The 18,392-nt window shown below is 33.6% G+C and overlaps 1 protein-coding gene across 1 annotated transcript; it reads left to right on the top strand.

Moving 5' to 3' along the window:
- Positions 1–102: 102 nt before the first annotated feature.
- Positions 103–14,679, top strand: LOC133190444 (probable flavin-containing monoamine oxidase A). The gene is made up of 12 exons (XM_061326088.1): positions 103–214; positions 1,156–1,243; positions 2,720–2,894; positions 3,456–3,570; positions 4,173–4,330; positions 4,606–4,695; positions 9,166–9,256; positions 9,740–9,840; positions 11,145–11,324; positions 12,019–12,206; positions 13,641–13,925; positions 14,066–14,679. The coding sequence occupies exons 1-12, from the start codon at positions 106–108 to the stop codon at positions 14,100–14,102; spliced, it is 1,617 nt and encodes a 538-aa protein (XP_061182072.1). The 5' UTR covers positions 103–105; the 3' UTR covers positions 14,103–14,679.
- Positions 14,680–18,392: the final 3,713 nt, after the last annotated feature.

Below are 18,392 nucleotides of genomic sequence, written 5' to 3'. Positions count from 1 at the left end.
GTACCTCTCTCAATTTTGACTAATATATTATTTCATAGACCTCAAGCTATGATTGATTTCTCTGGCGTAAATTTGACTAGACACCGCATGACTCGTTGTTCGAAAATGAAAGTAGATGTTGTTGTGGTGGGTGGGGGTATATCGGGACTGACTGCTGCCTATCAACTTCATAAAAAGGATTCATCTTTACAGATTGTTGTGCTTGAAGCCAAAGGTAACTTAACCAGCTAAAATTATAAATTGTCACAGTGTATAACTTTGTAAATGCAATGTTTATGTAACAGTTGTTTAAAACAGTGATTTAACTTGATATAGCTTGAAATATAACTATAATAGCTTTATCAAGCTATTCGAAATCGCTTGATAAAACTATTTATATGCAGTTTTTTGTAAGAATGAGACAAAAAGTCGCAAGTATTTGACTATTCATAGATGTACTATGAACTATCAAAAAAGCAACCAAACTAAAAGATAGTTTTAACCTGTAAACGTTGCAGCTTTTGAGTACTTTTAAGCAAAAGAAGAATTTCCATTGTTTGAGTAACTGTACATTTTCTTGCGTGCGTTAAGGCGTGGATAAGTATGATTGCTTCTCATTTTGCTGAATTATTAGCAATCAATTATCTTGTTGTCATGAGCATAATTTAGTGATCTCTTTTATAATTTCATTCAAGAAGTAAGTGCATGGTCACAAATTAACTGCTTTATATAGCCTCAAAACTTTTAGAACTTTGAGTACAAAGTCTCTCAAGGAGACGCAGTTTGATGAGTGCATGATTTTAACATGCATTATTTTCAGAAGAGTTCAAGCTAGCTTGAATTATTATCACTACACCAAGGTGCAACTTTTTGTACATGCTGAAAAAATAATATATTTAAGAAAAAAAAAGTGTGATAAAATAGCTAAATCAAGCTATTCTTAATAGCTTAATAAAGCTTTATAGCTAAATAAAGCTATATAGCTAAATCAAGAGATTGTGTGACTTGTGTTGGACCTGACCTGACTAGTGATGCAGGGGTCCCAGGTTCGATTCTCGGTCCAGTCATACATTTTCTCTTTTCCTGTTACAATTCAATGAAAACAAATTTTGGCATCAGAATTTTCATGCAAGAATGCCTTAATCCAATAAATTAATTTTTCCCCTTTATTTGTAGACAGAGTTGGTGGACGAACATTAACTTTACCATTAAAAGCAGCAGATGGAACAGATAATTTTGACCTTGGAGGTCAGTGGGTTGGGAGGTAAATAATAGCTAGTGTATTTCAAGATTAACATGATTAAGGACTTTTTTCATTAAGATTTCTAGGACAATATTTAGCAAAAAGATCAGCATAAGATATATATAAAAAGAGTCCATAAATTATATTGAGTCATGTTTTGGGTTTCTTTAAACATGTTTTAAGGTGGTTGGCAAGGCAGATACAAAGTTGCTTTCATTGACCTCTTCATTAATTTCCACTGATTCACCCTTTGTATGCACTTAAATTTGCAAGCAACAGTAGCTACCTGATATATGTTTTCTAAATGTGACGTAGTCATTATATTTAGCTTATAACTAAGTTGCAGTTTTTAGCTCACCTCGACAAAGTCCAGATGAGCTTATGCTATACCCCCGGCATTGGCATAAGCGTCGACATCCCTGTTAAAGTTTTAGGAGCTAGTCCATTCCCAAGTAACTATAAACCCCCTAATTTGCGTGGATGATGCATCTAGGGATGAACATTACCACACTTGCTTCAGATGCTGGATCTGACCTAGATTTTCCAGATGAGTGACCAGGTTAAAGTTTTTGGAGCAGGTCCATTCCCAAGTAACTAAAAGCCCTACCTGGATCAAACTTGCATGGATGATGCATCTAGGGATGGACACTACCACACTTGCTTCAGATGCTGGATCTGACCTAGATTTTCCAGATGAGTGACCAGGTTAAAGTTTTTGGATCAGGTCCGTTCCCAGGTAACTATATGCCCTACCTGGACCAAACTTGCATGGATGATGCGTTTAGGGATGGACACTACCACACTTGCTTTGGATGCTGGATCTGACCTAGATTTTCTAGATGAGTGACCAGGTTAAGATTTTGGAGCAGGTCCATTTCCAAGTAACTACAAGTCCTACCTGGACCAAACTTGCATGGATGATGCATCTAGGGATTCACACTACCACACTTGCTTCGGATGCTGGATCTGACCTAGATTTTCCACATGAGTGAATTTTAGCCATATTTTAACCAAATTAGCATGGATGATGTATCTACATGTATGAATGGATACTTCTAGACTTGCTTTGGATTCTGAATCTGACCTACATTTTCCAGATGAGTAACCATGGTAATTTTTTGGAGTAGCTATATAATATTATGACCTGCTATGATTAAACTTGCATAGATGGTGCATCTAAGGATGAAAACTTCCAAACTTGCTTTGGATGTTGTAACTGATTAAAATTTTCTTGATTAGTAAACAGGTTAAAAGTTTTTTAAGTAGGTCTATTTCCAAGTAACTATAAGTCCTACTTAAACCAAACTTGCATGGATATCGATCTTGGGATGTAGTCACTAACTAGAAAAAAAAAATATGATGTGAAATTTGCTGTACTTTTAGATAACATTCTTTTAGGTGAGCATCAAAATCTTTGAACATGTTAAATTACTTATGTTTTTGATTGCATGTGCATGGTTTGACCATGTTATGATTTCATGTTTTTCAAAACTGCAGATGTCAGCCCCACATTATGGCCCTGTTGGAGGAGCTGGAACTGTCCACACATGTCCAGTATCTGGAGGGGAAGAAGTTTATGCAGCTGGGAAGTGACAGAATTAGCAGCTATAGCTCAGATATCCCCTCGCTGTCTCCACTAGCACTGATTGACCTCCAGAGATTTATGTACAAGGTTGGTTTAAGTATTAGGATACTGCTTTATGGAAATTAATTCATCAGAGATCAGTTCTTGAAACACCCCTCCTCTTTTCACTCTTGAGTATAACAGGAAAATCTATCAGCATTCCAATGAAACCAACTTTTTATTGGAAAAAGTGAATATATTTTGATTTTTTTTGCATAAGAATTTATGTTGTTGCACGTGTTCAACAGGTAATCACAAACTGTAAAAGCAGAAATTTCCGTGGGGGATTAAATTTCATTTATTTTGTTGTTAACAATCATCAACGAAATTAAATCCCACACAAAATTTTAAATGACTATATATTGTATAGGGTTACTTTCGAAACAACAAAATTTAATGTCCACAAAACCTTTTTAGATGACAAATCAATGAAAATTTATCCCCACGAAAATTTGTTCTTCTACAGTATTCAATTTTTCGATAATTTATTAACATGCTTCAAGTTAATGCTTGTGTGAGAAATCTATGTCCATATTCACATGAACTTTTCAAACATGAATCACACCTTGTAAATGAACTTTAAGGTACATTATTTAAATCTCATTGTAGCTGGAGTGGATGAGAAAGCAAGTTGATATCCGGGATCCATACCAGAGTCCGTATGGAGCTGAGTGGGATGCCATGACCATGGACACATTTATCAATAACCAAATGTGGACTAAAGGTTAAAATGCCTTATTTTTTCTAATGCTCAGGTTTTATTTCATGTTTAAAGGGGATTAGGTATGTCAGCCAAATAGCTCAGTCAGTAGAGTACCCACATGTGTAGGGAGGTCCAAGGTGAGTCCCATTCTGACTGACATTTTTAAATGCCTGTTATATTGGCAACCTACAAAAAAACCCAGGGGTGGTTTGTAAGAGTCTCAGTGAAGTTATCAGTGTGGCAGACCTTAAGAAAAGGGGGACAAGAGTGTTACAGGGATTGGGTATGTTGGCCTGGTAGTTCAATAGTTAGACCACCATCAAGGTTATCGAGAGGTCCTAGGTTCGAGTCACAGTCTGACCAAAATTTTTCCCTGCCTTTTATACATGGTGTTGTGAAGTAATGAAAAAAATCATTCTTCTGAAAACAATCCATTCCACCGCATTTACATAAAAAAAATAAACATACGTCTTGTCACAAAAAGATATTACTCCAGCATATTTAAGTCAAAATATGAACTGCAATATTCTTCTTGTTACCGGTATATTGTCAGAGAAAAGAACTACAGCCATATGGATATTCATCAATCTGGTTAATGAGCTGGATTTTGTTTTCTTCAACAGGTGCAAAAGATACCATTGAGACTGCCAGTCGCTGTATGTTTGGCATAGAGTTATCGCAGATATCAGTTTTGTACTACATTAGTTATTTGAGTGGTGCTGGCAGTCTGAAAAATCTTATAGAGGCCACAGAATACACAGCGCAGGAGTACAGAATTATTGTAAGCTAATTCTGTTTTATGCATGGTAAAATAAAATATGTTTGGACCAACAAATTATTGTTAGTTTCTCTGGCCAAAATTTTCAAAATAAAATGTAGCAGGCAGGTTCTTTCTTTTTTTTTTGTTGTTGAGTAAATTACTGTAGTAGTATTCAGTTAAAAGATAAATTTCTGGGAAGAAATATTTCAAGCCAACTTTTATCCACAATTTTTTTAAGTAGTGCATTGTGAAGGTTTAAACATCAGAAACTGGATATTTTTATGTAATTTTTGTAGGGAGGAGCCCAGCAGATCAGTCAGAAGTTAGCAGCTTCCCTCCCTCCCTCTTGTGTTCAGCTACAACAACCTGTCAGCAAAATCATACAGGTTAGTTAGTCTAAACAAGATAGAGATATACATGTATTGTATATTCTTTTAATGATAAGCAGAAATCCTTTAAGATGTACAGTAATGTTGTGGATTAATATTTACATTTCCAACTGTTTTTCTATTTGATACTCTATTTGATACTCTTTGAAAGTCAAGTGTGTTGGTTTCTCGATATTTACAACTGAATGTATATTTCACAAAGTGAAAGGTCAAGTGACTAACATGCATGTTCGTACCGGTATCTCGCTGCTGTCTTTGTGTCTAAACTTGGTGGGGACGATGAAAAATAGCATGAAATGCCTTGTATATCTTTAATCTATTACACAGGATTTTTAAAAATATGTATTTACATTTTTCACATAAATGTAAATATAAGGAATCACTGTCTAATTTCTTGGGTATGCCAGGGAGATCAACGACAGTTGGAAACATAGGATAATTTATGCATAACATTAGTTGGAAACAGGATAATTTGCATAATTCGCCCATTATGCAAATTATCCCGTTTCCAACTAATGTTGAGGCCCTGACATACTAAACAAAGTAGAGAGTGATTACTTTTAAATAATATTACAAAAGAACAGAACATTTACTCTATGTGTTGTAGAAAATAGTTTTGAAATTATTCTCCTGAATTTAATTTTAGTCCAATTTCATTCAGGGTTATTACTTAGTAATGGAGAATCATTGGAAGTTCATACTAGGTACAAAGATTGCTTATGACCTGAGGATTTGTCATGACCTTGAAGGTCATTCCAGCAAATTCAAGGTCACTGGCAGAAAAAAAGTATTAAATTCTTGTCCGGGCTATGTGATGAAGAATCATTGAAAACTCATACTTGGTACACAGATTGTTTATAACCTGTGAGTGTGCCTTGACCTTGTCCCAAGGTCATTGCAGCAAGTTCAAGGTCACTGGCAGGAAAAGTATAAAATTCTAATTTGATCTACCACTTTTTGCATACCTCCTGCAAAGGTTGTTTATGACCTGAAGGTGTGTCTTGACCTTGAACTATGGTTGCTTGATGATTTGATGAAGTTCAAGGTCACATATAAAAAAATGTTAAATTCATGTCAGGTCTGTAGTTTTCTAATTATACCCCACGCAACAAGTTGCGTGAGGTATAATTTTTTGACCTGTCCTTCAGTCAGTCAGTCAGTCCTGTTTTTTTGTCAGCGCAACTCCTCATAAACCACTGCACAGAATTTCGTCAAACTTTGCAGATATTTAGGACACAATGTGTAGATATGCATATTACCAGGAAATTCCGATTCCTTTATTTTTTCTGGGAATTTCGGCACTTTTCAACTCAGATTTTTGGCCGCATCTTGAATATAGAGATGAACAGTTTGTCAGTGCAACTCCTCATAAACCGCTGCACAGAATTTCGTCAAACTTTGCAGATATTTAGCACACAATGTGTAGATGTGCATATGACCAGGAAATTCTGATTCCTTTATTTTTCTGGGAATTTTGACACTTTTCAACTTAGATTTTTGGCCATATCTTGAATATAGAGATGAACAGTTTGTCAGCGCAACTCCTCTTAAACCGCTGCACAGAATTTCGTCAAACTTTGCAGATATTTAGGACACAATGTATAGATGTGCATATTACCAGGAAATTCTGATTCCATTATTTTCTGGGAATTTTGGCACTTTTCAACTTAGATTTTTGGCCATATCTTGAATATAGAGATGAACAGTTTGTCAGCGCAACTCCTCTTAAACAGCTGCACAGAATTTCGTCAAACTTTGCAGATATTTAGCACACAATGTGTAGATGTGCATATTACCAGGAAATTCTGATTCCATTATTTTCCTGGGAATTTCGGCACTTTTCAACTTAGATTTTTGGCCATATTATGAATATAGAGATGAACAGTTTGTCAGCGCAACTCCTCTTAAACCGCTGCACAGAATTTGGTTAAACTTTGCAGATATTTAGCACACAATGTGTAGATGTGCATATGACCAGGAAATTCTGATTCCTTTATTTTTGCCTTAAGAGTTTTGCATATTATTGAAGAAACTTCCCAGCTAGGTAATAAGGAAATCCACTGGAATCAGCATTTGTAATGAAATTTTATGTGAAATATTTTATGACCTTAAAAGACCCCTGTTGATTTTGAGATCAAAATATTAATGATTTAACACACACACACACACACACAATCTTGGATAGTTCTCAGTCCCCCCTTCAAAAAATTGGTGCTTTGCCTTAAATAATTTCATAAGTACAGTATATAAACAAATTCATATGACTACATCATAATTTTGTTTCCATCAATTATTTAAATGTGTAAATTGTCATGTGTTGGACATGGACTTACACTCATTAACAAATCGAAATCACTAAGGAATTTAAATAACAGTTTGTCAGCATAACTCCTGCACTGAATTTCCTGAAACTTTGTAGGTATTTCAGACACAATGTATAGATTTGTATATTTCCAAGAAATTTTGATTCCATTATTTATTTAGAAACTTTAGCCCAATTAAATTTGTAACATACAAAGATTTGAATGTCCTTATATGCAAGAAGTTTTGATGTGATGATTTTTTGCAAGTAATGCCCCTTTTTGAATTATACTGTGTATTTAAAATGCACTGTGCCATTCATTATGTGTTGCATTGTTGAGTTTTGGGGGAGCGTGGGGTATGTGAGCTTGCTCACTTTTTCTTTCATGGATGGATGTCCATATTTCACTCTAAGATTACTATTGATCAGAGTACATCTTTTTTTTTAAGCTGTACTGGACAGAGATCAGAAGAGCTTATGCGATAGTAAGGTGTCCGACGTCCGTCCATCTGTCTAGCTGTCGATCTGTCTGTAAACAATTTTTCAAATTGAGTACAAAGAAGAGTACACTAAGATACACAATTTTTTGAATTGGTTTTTGATTTTGATGAATGTTTCCATGGTTACTAAAAATGGAAATTTGTGTGAAATTCCTTTAAAACGCTACTCCTCCAACAGTTTTAGTCTGATTTCAATATAACTTGTCTCACAAATAGACTACACTAAGCTACACAATTTAGTGCATTGTTTTTGATTTAAATGAATGATGTTTCCATGGTTACTAAAAATAGAAATTTCTGTGAAATTCCTTTAAACCTCTACTCCTCCTACATTTTAGGCCTGATTTCAGTATAACTAGGCACACAAGTAAAGGACACTAAGATACACAATTTTGTGCATCGGTTTTTGATTTCGATGAACGGTGTTGCCATGGTTACTAAAAATAGAAATTTCTGTGAAATCCCTTTAAAATACTACTCCTCCTACAGTTTTAGTCTGATTTCAATATAACTTGGCACAAAAGTAGATAACACTAAGATACATAATTTAGTGCATCGGTTTTTCATTTTGATGAATGGTTATGCCATGGTATTTTAAAAATAGAAATACATGTACTTTCAAAATGCTACTCCTCCTACAGTTTTGGTCTGATTTCAATATAATTTGGCATACAAGTAGACTACACTAAGATACATAATTTTCTGCATCGGTATTTGATTTCAATGAACAGTGTTGCCTTGGTTACTAAAAATAAAAATATCTGTGAAATTCCTTGAAAAGGCAATTCCTCCTACAGTTTTAGTCTGATTTCAGTATAACATAGCATGCAAGTAGACTACACTACATAATTTGAAGAATTGGTTTTTGATTTTGATGAATGGTTTTGCCAATGTTACTAAAAAAAGAAATTTCTGTAAAATTCCTTTAAAACGTTATTCCTGCTACAGTTTTGGTCTGATTTCAATCTAATTTGGCACACAATTAGAATACACTATGATACATAATATTGTATATTGGTACATGTATTTGATTTTGATGAAGGTGTTGCCATGGTTACTAAAAATAGAAATATCTGTGAAATTCCTTTAAAACGCAATTCCTCCTATGGTTTATTCTGATTTTAATATAACTTGGCACACAAGTAGATACATTTAGATACATAATTCTATTTATTGCTGCATGTTGCAAAGTTTCAAGTCCAAGTGCTTCTTTTCCTTTCTAAGTTTGTTATACATACAGACCAGTAGAGCTACAGTCTCATCAGAGACTTCTGGTTTCAATCGAAGTCATTTTGTCAAGTTCAAGGTCATATTTACAGTTTTTGGGCACTTCAGTTGCAGTCAAGGGTTATTATTTTATGAGCTCGCTCACAATGCTTCTAGTTAATACCTGTATAAGTACTACTGTAGGAGCACAAATTTTTGTGGGGATAATATTTGGTTGATTTGTCATCTAAAATAGTTTTGTTGGCATTTAATTTCATTGTTTTGAAAGTAACCCTATTCAATATATAGTCATATAAAAATTTCGTTTTGGATTTAATATCATTGATAATTGTTAACAACAAAATAAATGAAATTTAATCCCCCACAAATATTTTTGCTTTTACAGTATTTCCACTACTTTACTTTTTGTCAACTGGGTATCATTTTGAAATGTTACAGGGGGAAAATGGTGGTGTGACTGTGACAACAGAGAAGGGGGATGTGTACAATTGTGACAGATTAGTCCTGGCTATTCCACCCAACATGACAAGTAAGTCCCACAAGTAAATCTTAGTCCATTTTACATTTACTTTTCATTAATGTGACAAACTGAGATCTAATAAAAAGAAAAAAAATTTCATAGATTTTCAACATCATTGCTAAATTTTTAAAATCTATTGAAATCGGAGATATTGATAAAATAACATAGTTGTTAATGGGATGTTGGAATGGAATGAATAATTTATACCAAACATTTCCTCAAGGTTTCGAAAAAAAAATTGAGTCGAGCCATTTTTAGTCTGTCAGTCATGAGAAGGCAAACAGACAATTTCTTTGAAAGATGGGTGAACTTTCTGGTTCTACAGTGCTGTCGACTTTATTTGAACTAGTCCTTATTAGGCACAGCAACTGAAAACGAGAGCTTTTCATCATATGATGATCCTGATGAATACCTCATAAAAATCTAGAGTTTTCCCCTTCACATTGAGTGGATCTGATTTTTTTCCTTATTTTTCTTTTACATTTCCTGTAGATAAAATTCAGTTTGACCCTTTGCTACCTTCAAGCAAAAGAGAACTCATAAAAAGGATGCCTGCTGGGAATCTAATCAAAGTAATTGTCACTTACAGAGAGGTAAATGTTATTTTAATTTTATTTTTCAGCAGTTTATTATTCTTATTCAGTTAAGTTTTTGTTTATAGAATAGATTAAAAAAATAGAAATATGAAGTACATGTATTTTTCTTGATACTTTTTAATTTTTTCACTACAATTTTGCACAAATAATATTAACGACGACGGACCTAATTCATTTCTGCAATAGATTTTTTATTCAAATTTTAATATGAGGTAAAGTGTCCTTTGGTGAGTTAAAATCAATAAAAAAAAATCATATGGTCATCGATGTAGATTTTTAATGGGGAGCATTTCAAAAGTTGGCGATGGAAATCGATAATTACTATAGGAAGTAATGGGAAATTGCCAGTGTAGGGTATAAGAGTGATCATTGAAAAAATTCTGCAAAAGAATTTTTATTCATATTAAATGACAATGTGAACAAGACAATTTACCAGCAAATTATGCCAAAAAATAAATGGGTCATTGGCTTAGATTTTTCAGGGGGCATGTTGAACTCAGATGTAGGGCACATTTTGGGGGAAATTTTAAATGAAAATAACTTAATTGGCCAAATAAATCATTTATTTATAAAATCAACAAATGAGTATAAATCGAAATATTTACAATATTTTTGAATTGAGAGGAAACGTTTGAATATCTTTAAAAGAATTAAGAATATATATTTTTTATCTTTTGCAATACATAATTAAGTCAATTTGATTCAAGGCATATGCGCAGTTTTCTGCGCAGTGGCGTGAAATTTTGAATTAGGTCCGTCATCCTTAAATCAGAATATGACTCACAAATAGGAGTGTATGCCATATAAGTTTTCCTATCTCTTTTCGCAGCACTAGGGCATGTAAACCCTTTGCATTCATTACATCTGATTGCTTTTACCTGGTTGCTGCTGGATTTAAGAACATGTACATCTTACATTTTCCTTTTTATTTACGTTTTAGTTCAGTGAACATTCATAAGTATTTATTTCACTTTGCAACTCATTGGCCTGTACAACTGATATTGAATATCTTCTCTTTGGTAACTTTTTCCCCTGACACAGAAGTTATTTTGTTGCACCAAAGTATATCACAATGACAATGAAATAGACATTGTTTAGGTATAAACTCTGTGATGCAAAATGAAAACGTGAACAAAGCTGACTTTTGTAGGGGCTGGAGAAGGATAATCTTGAGAAGATTAATATGGCAAACAAAGATGACACTCTTCCTTTTACAAATCATGTTTAGTTTTAATATTTTCTTTGTATTTACCTTAATAATGTTGACTAATAGCTCATTGACATGATCTGACATCATTCAGGCATTCTGGAGGAAAGCTGGTTTATCAGGAGAATTTGTAACCAATGGTGGACCTAGTATGTCAACTGAATGTGATAGGGGTCCACTCTGTATTGCATATGATGCCACATCAGCCAGAGGAAATGCTGCCATAGTAACATTTCTGGGAGGGGCACCTGCCATACAGTGGGGCAATCAAAAGGTTAGATTTGCATTGAAAGTAAAGAATAATGTAATTAAACAATTTGCCCTTTAGGAAATAATACTTTGCAATTAGAGTGTATTTCATTTCTTCTTGTCAAAGTTATGCATCTACCTTTTCAGCTAACAGAGCCCAAAAGCTCAAGTGAGCTATTATAAATGAAGTTTACATGTAGTCCATTTCTCTATTTGTCTGTCCCATTGTCTAACTTTGTCTTTAACTGATTTACTTCTCTGACTTCCTCAACAGAACCACTTAAATTAAGATTGTAGATTTTTCTTTTACAACTCTGATGTCAAATAAATGACAAATATCAAAAGACAGTTTTTTGTCTTTTGATTACCGGTATACAAGTGTATTTGAAATAATATTCATTTCAAAAGTTTTACTCTTGTAAATATAATGTTGACATGTGGCAGGACATTTTCAAAGCACGATGACATTGAATATTCTGTTCATGTCCAATCAGTTTCAAGCATTGACATCTAGAGAGAACCTCCTCCACAAAATATAGACTCTTTTTAACTTCATGTTTAATTTTTTTTCTGTAAATTGATCAACTAAAAAAGATTCACAAAAGTAATATACATAAAGTGAATTTTTAATTAATTTAAAACGTACATGTACATTTTCAAATTTTTAAATCCTTGACCAATGAGAATGACAGATTATTAAGTTAAATGTGCTGTTACAGGAAGAAGACAGGAGATCCGCAGTGTTAAAATCCTTGTCAGATTTCCTAGGACCCGAGGCTCGGAATTATCTGGACTATGTAGAAAAAGACTGGAGTGTAGAGTCCTATAATGAAGGCTGTCCTGTATGTACCGTAGGACCAGGGGCAATGGCTTACTTTGCTGCAGGACTTAGACTTCCCTTCAATAGGTACCTACACATTATTTTTGAGAAGTAGCCATTCAGATAATATATGAGAATATAACAAGTTAGCTATCCACAAATCTGCATATCCTCAATTTTTTTTGTCCAAACCACAAAATTTGATCCCCAGTACCATTGATGAAACTGCAGTAGACTAAGTGTACATCAAAGTTTATACTCAAAGTGATTTTAAAATCATTTTCTCAAAAACTACAAGGTTATAAGAACAATTTGGCCAGAAATGATAAATACCTATATGAAAACTTCATTTTTTTTTTAAAACCTATGGCTGCCAGGGTATGGGAATGATAAAAGAACAGGAGTCCAAATCCTTACATTGAAATATGTAGGAAAAAATCCCCAAAATCTTCTCAAGAACTACATGCACATAATTTTTTGTTCCCCACTTTTGCGAAAACGAGGGGACATTAAATCTCATTCATCTGTCATTCTGTCAGTCTGTCACAAAAACTTTAACCTTGGTCATAACTTTTGAATGAGAAGAGAAAGGGCTTTCATATTTCACATGTACATTACCTGTGACCTTTCCAAGAATACTATGCTTTTTTGACCCCATGACCTTGAAGTTTGACCTACTTATCAAAAAACTTATCTTTGCTTTTAACTTTTGATTGAGAAAAAGATAGGGCTTTCATATTATATATGTACATTACCTATGACAAGATGTTTCCGAGCATGCTATGATTTTTTACCCCTTGACCTTGACCGTCATGTTTGACCTAATTTTCAAAAATTTTAATTTTAGCGATTACTTTTAAATGACATATGAAAGGGCATTCATATTTGACAAGTGTATTACCTGTGTAAAATGTTTCCGAATGTGCTGATATTTGACCCTGTGACTTTGACCTTCACGTTTGATAGCTTTTGATTGAGAGAAGATATGGCATTTACATTTGACAAATCTTTGCCATAACTGTTATTTATTCAATAGTTTATGTCTTTTTTGTATGATGCACAGACAAGACAGGACACACAAACAAGACAGTTACAATATGCCATAAATAATAGCATCCCATCCACTAAGACACCGAAAGAGGGAGACCACAGTTCTTTGAATTTGCTTGTTTTTCCAAATTTATCTGCATGCCACATCATGTAGTTTAAAATATGTTTGTTTAATTTCTGATATAGGTTTTAAAAATTACTCTCAAAAGTGACACTACATGTTGTCAAATTAATATAAAAATATCCTCATGTACTAGGTTGTTTGCATCAGTTCCCTTATTTTTTACTTCCAAGAAACAGGATATACTGTTTGGTTTTTAGAAATCATCATAAATTGAGAAGTATGATTGTTTTAATTTGTTTTAGAGGTTACATTTGAGAAACAGATTTTTTTTTTGGGAGGGGTGGGGGGTGGGGGGGGGGGGGGGTTTGCTGTTTTGTGGTTATTTGAAAGTTTTTGAAAATTCTCAGGATTCATTTTGCTGGGACAGAATCGGCCACAGTTTGGTGCGGCTTTATGAATGGTGCAGTCCAGTCGGGCCTCAGAGCTGCAAATGAAGTGCTATTTCACCTTCGACCTCAGGCTGTGTCTGCACAGGAACTTGCTACAACAGCTTATGGGCCCTCCAGCGTCCTTCCACGCATCAAACCAAAGGAAAGCAGGTCAAGGACAATTGTCAAGGTCACTCTTGGATTAGGAGCTGTGGTTGCCATAGTTATCATAGGGAAAAGAGTTGCCAGCAGTCTTAATGAGAAGTAAATATAACCAGACATTTTCAAACTTTTAAAATCAATACAATCATGTTATTTTCTCTACTTAACCAAACAGTGGCTTTGATTGTGTCCCAAAATCTTATAAAATGCATTGGTCTTAAAGTGTCCTCTTTTTTTCTCAGGTTCACAGAGTCAGTTTCAAGAATCATTATTATGTAACACCTTGCCTTATTCTTTGTTAATGTTTAGACTGTGTGAAATTATATTTTTAGTGAGTACTTAGTAATAACTTTCAATCTTCCAGGAAGTGCATAGTATTTGTAAGATTTTGGTATGTGTATTAAAAAGGTGATAGGAATACATGTAAAATGTCTCTTGATTATGTGCCAAATTCTTGTTATATTGTCCATTTTTGTAATTATAAAATGACATGATAACATTCCAGCTTTAATTTTTATTGATTAAGGCCAGCTTTAAAAAAAATGTTTGCTTGCATGCCTTCTCCCAACTCAGGATAAAAGAGGTGGGTAGGTAGTTAGGGAATTTTATATATATAATTCAAAAATACTTGCGAATATGAAGATAAAATAGTTATTAATGGGATGAAAAAACTTTGGAATGAATAAAAAATTATTGTTTCCTGGAGGATAAAAAAAGTTTAGATTCGGCCATTTTTAGTCAGTCGGTCGGAAAGGACAAACAAACAATTTTTTAAAGATGGTCTAATCAAGCTTATTTTTTCTAGGATAAACATAAACTGTCATAGTTGAGAGGTCTTTGATTAGTTTTTATTTCAATTTATGGCATCTTTTTTGTGCCATATAGAAGCAAATTACTTCTTTTATGCATTTTATTTCTTAAACATAAAATGTTGTCTAGAAAATGAAATTTAATGCTATGTTAACTCATCCTATGGTGAATATGTAGCTTTTGATGAATAAATTACCTTCATTAACTGGTAGAGTTACTGGGACAAATTACCGGTATAGAAATGTTTAACTTTGTCTTCTCTAATTTCATTTATGTATATCTGGATTTCCAATTTACACAGGGAAAAAAAAGAACTAGAAACCTTGTTGCCAAGGCAACAAGAAGGTCTTCTGTCCCTCCTCTGTCTTCAGAGAAGTTGAATCCTCACTAAACAACTTGTTATGTTGTGCATTCCCTGTAACATCTTCATATATAAAATATAATTAAAGTTAACATTTAAATTTTGAAAATATTGCAAAACTGGAACGAAAAAAAAAATACGAGACATCATTTAAAGGGGAGGGGGGGATGTCCATAAAGTCTTTGTGTGAATTTCTATTAAACTTTGATATTCTCACACTTAAATTGTACAAAATCTAAAATTATGATAAGATTTTTTTTTATTTTAAGGACTATCTACATTGATTTGTTTATTCCACCTGATTTCATGCATTTGGTTACCCCCCCCCCCCTTCCCTGAGTCAGCACCACACACGCATAACAAATTGATTGACAATTTACCGATGTATTCCTTGAAAGCATATTTTTTCACATACTGTTTTGAGTATACAGATGTTTTGTGTTCTATTGTTTTAATACACTGTATCATTAATTAACCATACCTTTATGCGCTAAGTCGCTTTGAGCTCTTAATTATGACGGATTTTACTCTGAACTAAATGTCATTAAAGTTTTTTTCCCTCTCATCTGAAATTGCTATTTGTTATTGAATTGAATAATGAATTGTACTTTCAAAATATAATTTGACAAATCTCCAACTTGTGATTCAATTGCATAGGTACCTAGCTACATTTACATTTACCTTGCTTTGTCATATCACAATTGCATGTTTGCGCATTAATTAGTGCAAAATTCAACTTCAAATTCTTTATGAATAAGTAAAAAGACACACTGCTATTGTGAAGTCAAACACCATTGCTTTGACGTTGAACGACATCCCCCCCCCCCCCCCCCCACCTTTAAAGATAAAATCTTACAATTGAACCCAAACAACAGTGTGAAATCAGACATTCTGGGGAATGAATACAAGTCGCCTGTGTGGAAATTCAACACGCTAACTTTTACGCGATCAGAAAATAATAAATTCTACTTTCAAAATATAATTTGACAAATCTCCAATTTGTGATTCAATTGCATAGGTACCTAGCTACGTTTACCTTGCTTTGTCATATCACAATTGCATGTTCGCACATTAATTAGTGCAAAATTCAACTGCAAACTCTTTATGAAGGAGTAGAAAGACACACTGCTATTGTGAAGTCAAACACCATTGCTCTGACGTTGAACGACATCCCCCCCCTCCTACCTTTAAAGATGAAATCTTTCAAAGACCTTTGCATCAAAGTAGCAAGTAATACATATCTAGAGTACGGGTTAATCAATTTTTAGCATTCTGATAAGACTCTCTATATAACCTATAAATATAATAAAAAAATAATGAAAAACAAAAAAGTTCAAAAAAATACCCTTTTTAAATCGCTTCCTGTGACGACCGGAAGTGCCGATGACACACAAAATGTTTTCATCATACATTTACGAATCACCTTCTATCATACCTGAAAGTTTCAGACTCCTACCTTTAACAGTTTCTGAGAACATTCACGGACTAGATTTTTAGTGGAAAAAGTGAAAAATCGTTATAATTCCTGACCGGAAGTAAATTTTTCCAATTTTTTCCAATATTTTAAAATGGCATGAGATTACACATCACTCCTGAAAATTTGGATGAAAATCATTGAGCAGTTTTTGAGATATCGCGATTTGAAAAGGTCAAACAAATAAAAATGAAAAATAATAATAAGAAACAGTAGAATCACTAAAAGGTCTTCAGTGAAGACGGAAGACCTTAAAAATACATATTTATAAGTGAGGAAGTTAGGCAATTTGGAATTGAACATTCCAATGTCTTAATTTAATAAGTATTGCTTAATTAATGATTGATGTCAAGATTTTAAAATGATTTAATGATTTGTCATGTCTATTGTTTCATTCTTAAAATAAAGCATTTTAACTATTTATTGTGTTTATTTTATGAATATATACTTGAAGATTTAAAAAAAAAATGGTCTAGGAATATATTTCAAATGTGTATTGTTTGGATCAAAAGTATAATATATTTCAGATGTGTATTGTTTGGATCAAAAGTATAATCTTGAGATGTACATTTTGTATATTTCATAAAAATAAAAACCATCAATATTTATTTCATTATATCCATTATATCCAAACTTTCTAAAGAATATATAATTATATGATTATCTCAGTCTGTCTGTCTGTCTGTCACATTCTTTTCTACAACATATAAATTTGAGATGGAAGCCAATCTTTTTTTTAATGCTTGGTGATGTTCTGTAGACATGCAGTTTCAGAATATTCGCTTTCATCCTATTGGCCAATTTGGGTAAAAAAAGATGTTTTTCTACAAAATACCTACTCTTAGAAAAATTCTTACATTTTACAAAGTAGCCATAAGGAGTTGATCCTTATGTCTTGAGTTTGAATCCCACTGTGGGATGTGGAGACTAGTCCCTCCAATGAGACCATATAAATAGAGGTCCCGTGTCGCAGTCGGTGCTGGCACGGAAAAGATCCCTCACTGCTCAATGGCCTTAAGTGTCGAGTATAGGTAAAAAACTTGCAGCTCTCCACCAGCAAGTGGTGGCGTCTCCATATGAGTGAAAAATTCTTGAGAGGGACATTAAACAATAAAAACAAACAACCAAAGTAGCCATATCATCGATTGTAATTTGACTGATGGTGTCCTGTGCATGTGCAATAAAGGTTTCATACATTACATCCTGGGGGCCGAAAGACCTTTCCAGAACTTTTTTAAGACAGAATTTTTGCTTCATTAAATTCTTTAACTGAGACTGGTAATGAATTAATTACGGTAATAACAAATTAGTTGCATGACTGTTGGGTTATGATGAGCAAGGGTGCCTCTTCAAATATTGTGAAATTCATGGTCCCTGGGTCAGAGATTCTGGTGTTATGTGGGAGGGGGGGGGGGGGAGGGGCTCTATTGAGCTTGTAGTGAAAATGTATTTATTTTCTGAAAATCTTATCTGCCCCTGTGTATTCTGCAGACAAACTAAGTTCATGGTTATAAAGAGCAAGGGTGCTTCTTTAAAAATTGTGAATTTCATGGTCCCTGGGTCAGGGGTTCTGTTGTTAGGATGGTGCTTTCTTGATTATATAGTGAATATTCATGAATTCTTTGAAAATCTGGGTATCTAGGAGGCAAACAGAATACAAAGTGCTAATGAGCAAGGGTGTTTTTACCAGATTTGAGAAATTCTGGACCACTGGGTCTTGTCTTCCGGTGCTGAGCAGGAAATTTGCACTCTACTTAGAGAAGTTATTCCCCTTTACTATTCACTTATGATACACATATGATAGATATGACAATTGAATAAAAGAATTATACAAGAATTTTTAATGTATATAATACAAAAAGTACTTTCATCATTTTTAATGGTAAGGTAGACTTGTAAATAAAAGATAAATATGAAACAATCT

Source organism: Saccostrea echinata, unplaced genomic scaffold (genome assembly GCF_033153115.1).
Source record: "Saccostrea echinata isolate AGI-Se365-2 ecotype Australia unplaced genomic scaffold, CSIRO_AGI_Sech_v1 ptg000022l, whole genome shotgun sequence".
Lineage (NCBI taxonomy): Eukaryota > Metazoa > Mollusca > Bivalvia > Ostreida > Ostreidae > Saccostrea > Saccostrea echinata.
This window is presented reverse-complemented; position numbering and strand designations above follow the sequence as displayed.

Bases quoted from the DNA above. Each gene is read 5' to 3' on its own strand.
- LOC133190444 (XM_061326088.1), top strand. From the start codon at position 106: ATGAAAGTAGATGTTGTTGTGGTGGGTGGGGGTATATCGGGACTGACT. The intron at 11,325-12,018 runs GTTAGATTTGCA...GTGCTGTTACAG, and splicing joins TACAGTGGGGCAATCAAAAG to GAAGAAGACAGGAGATCCGC. The intron at 13,926-14,065 runs GTAAATATAACC...TTTTTTTCTCAG, and splicing joins GCCAGCAGTCTTAATGAGAA to GTTCACAGAGTCAGTTTCAA.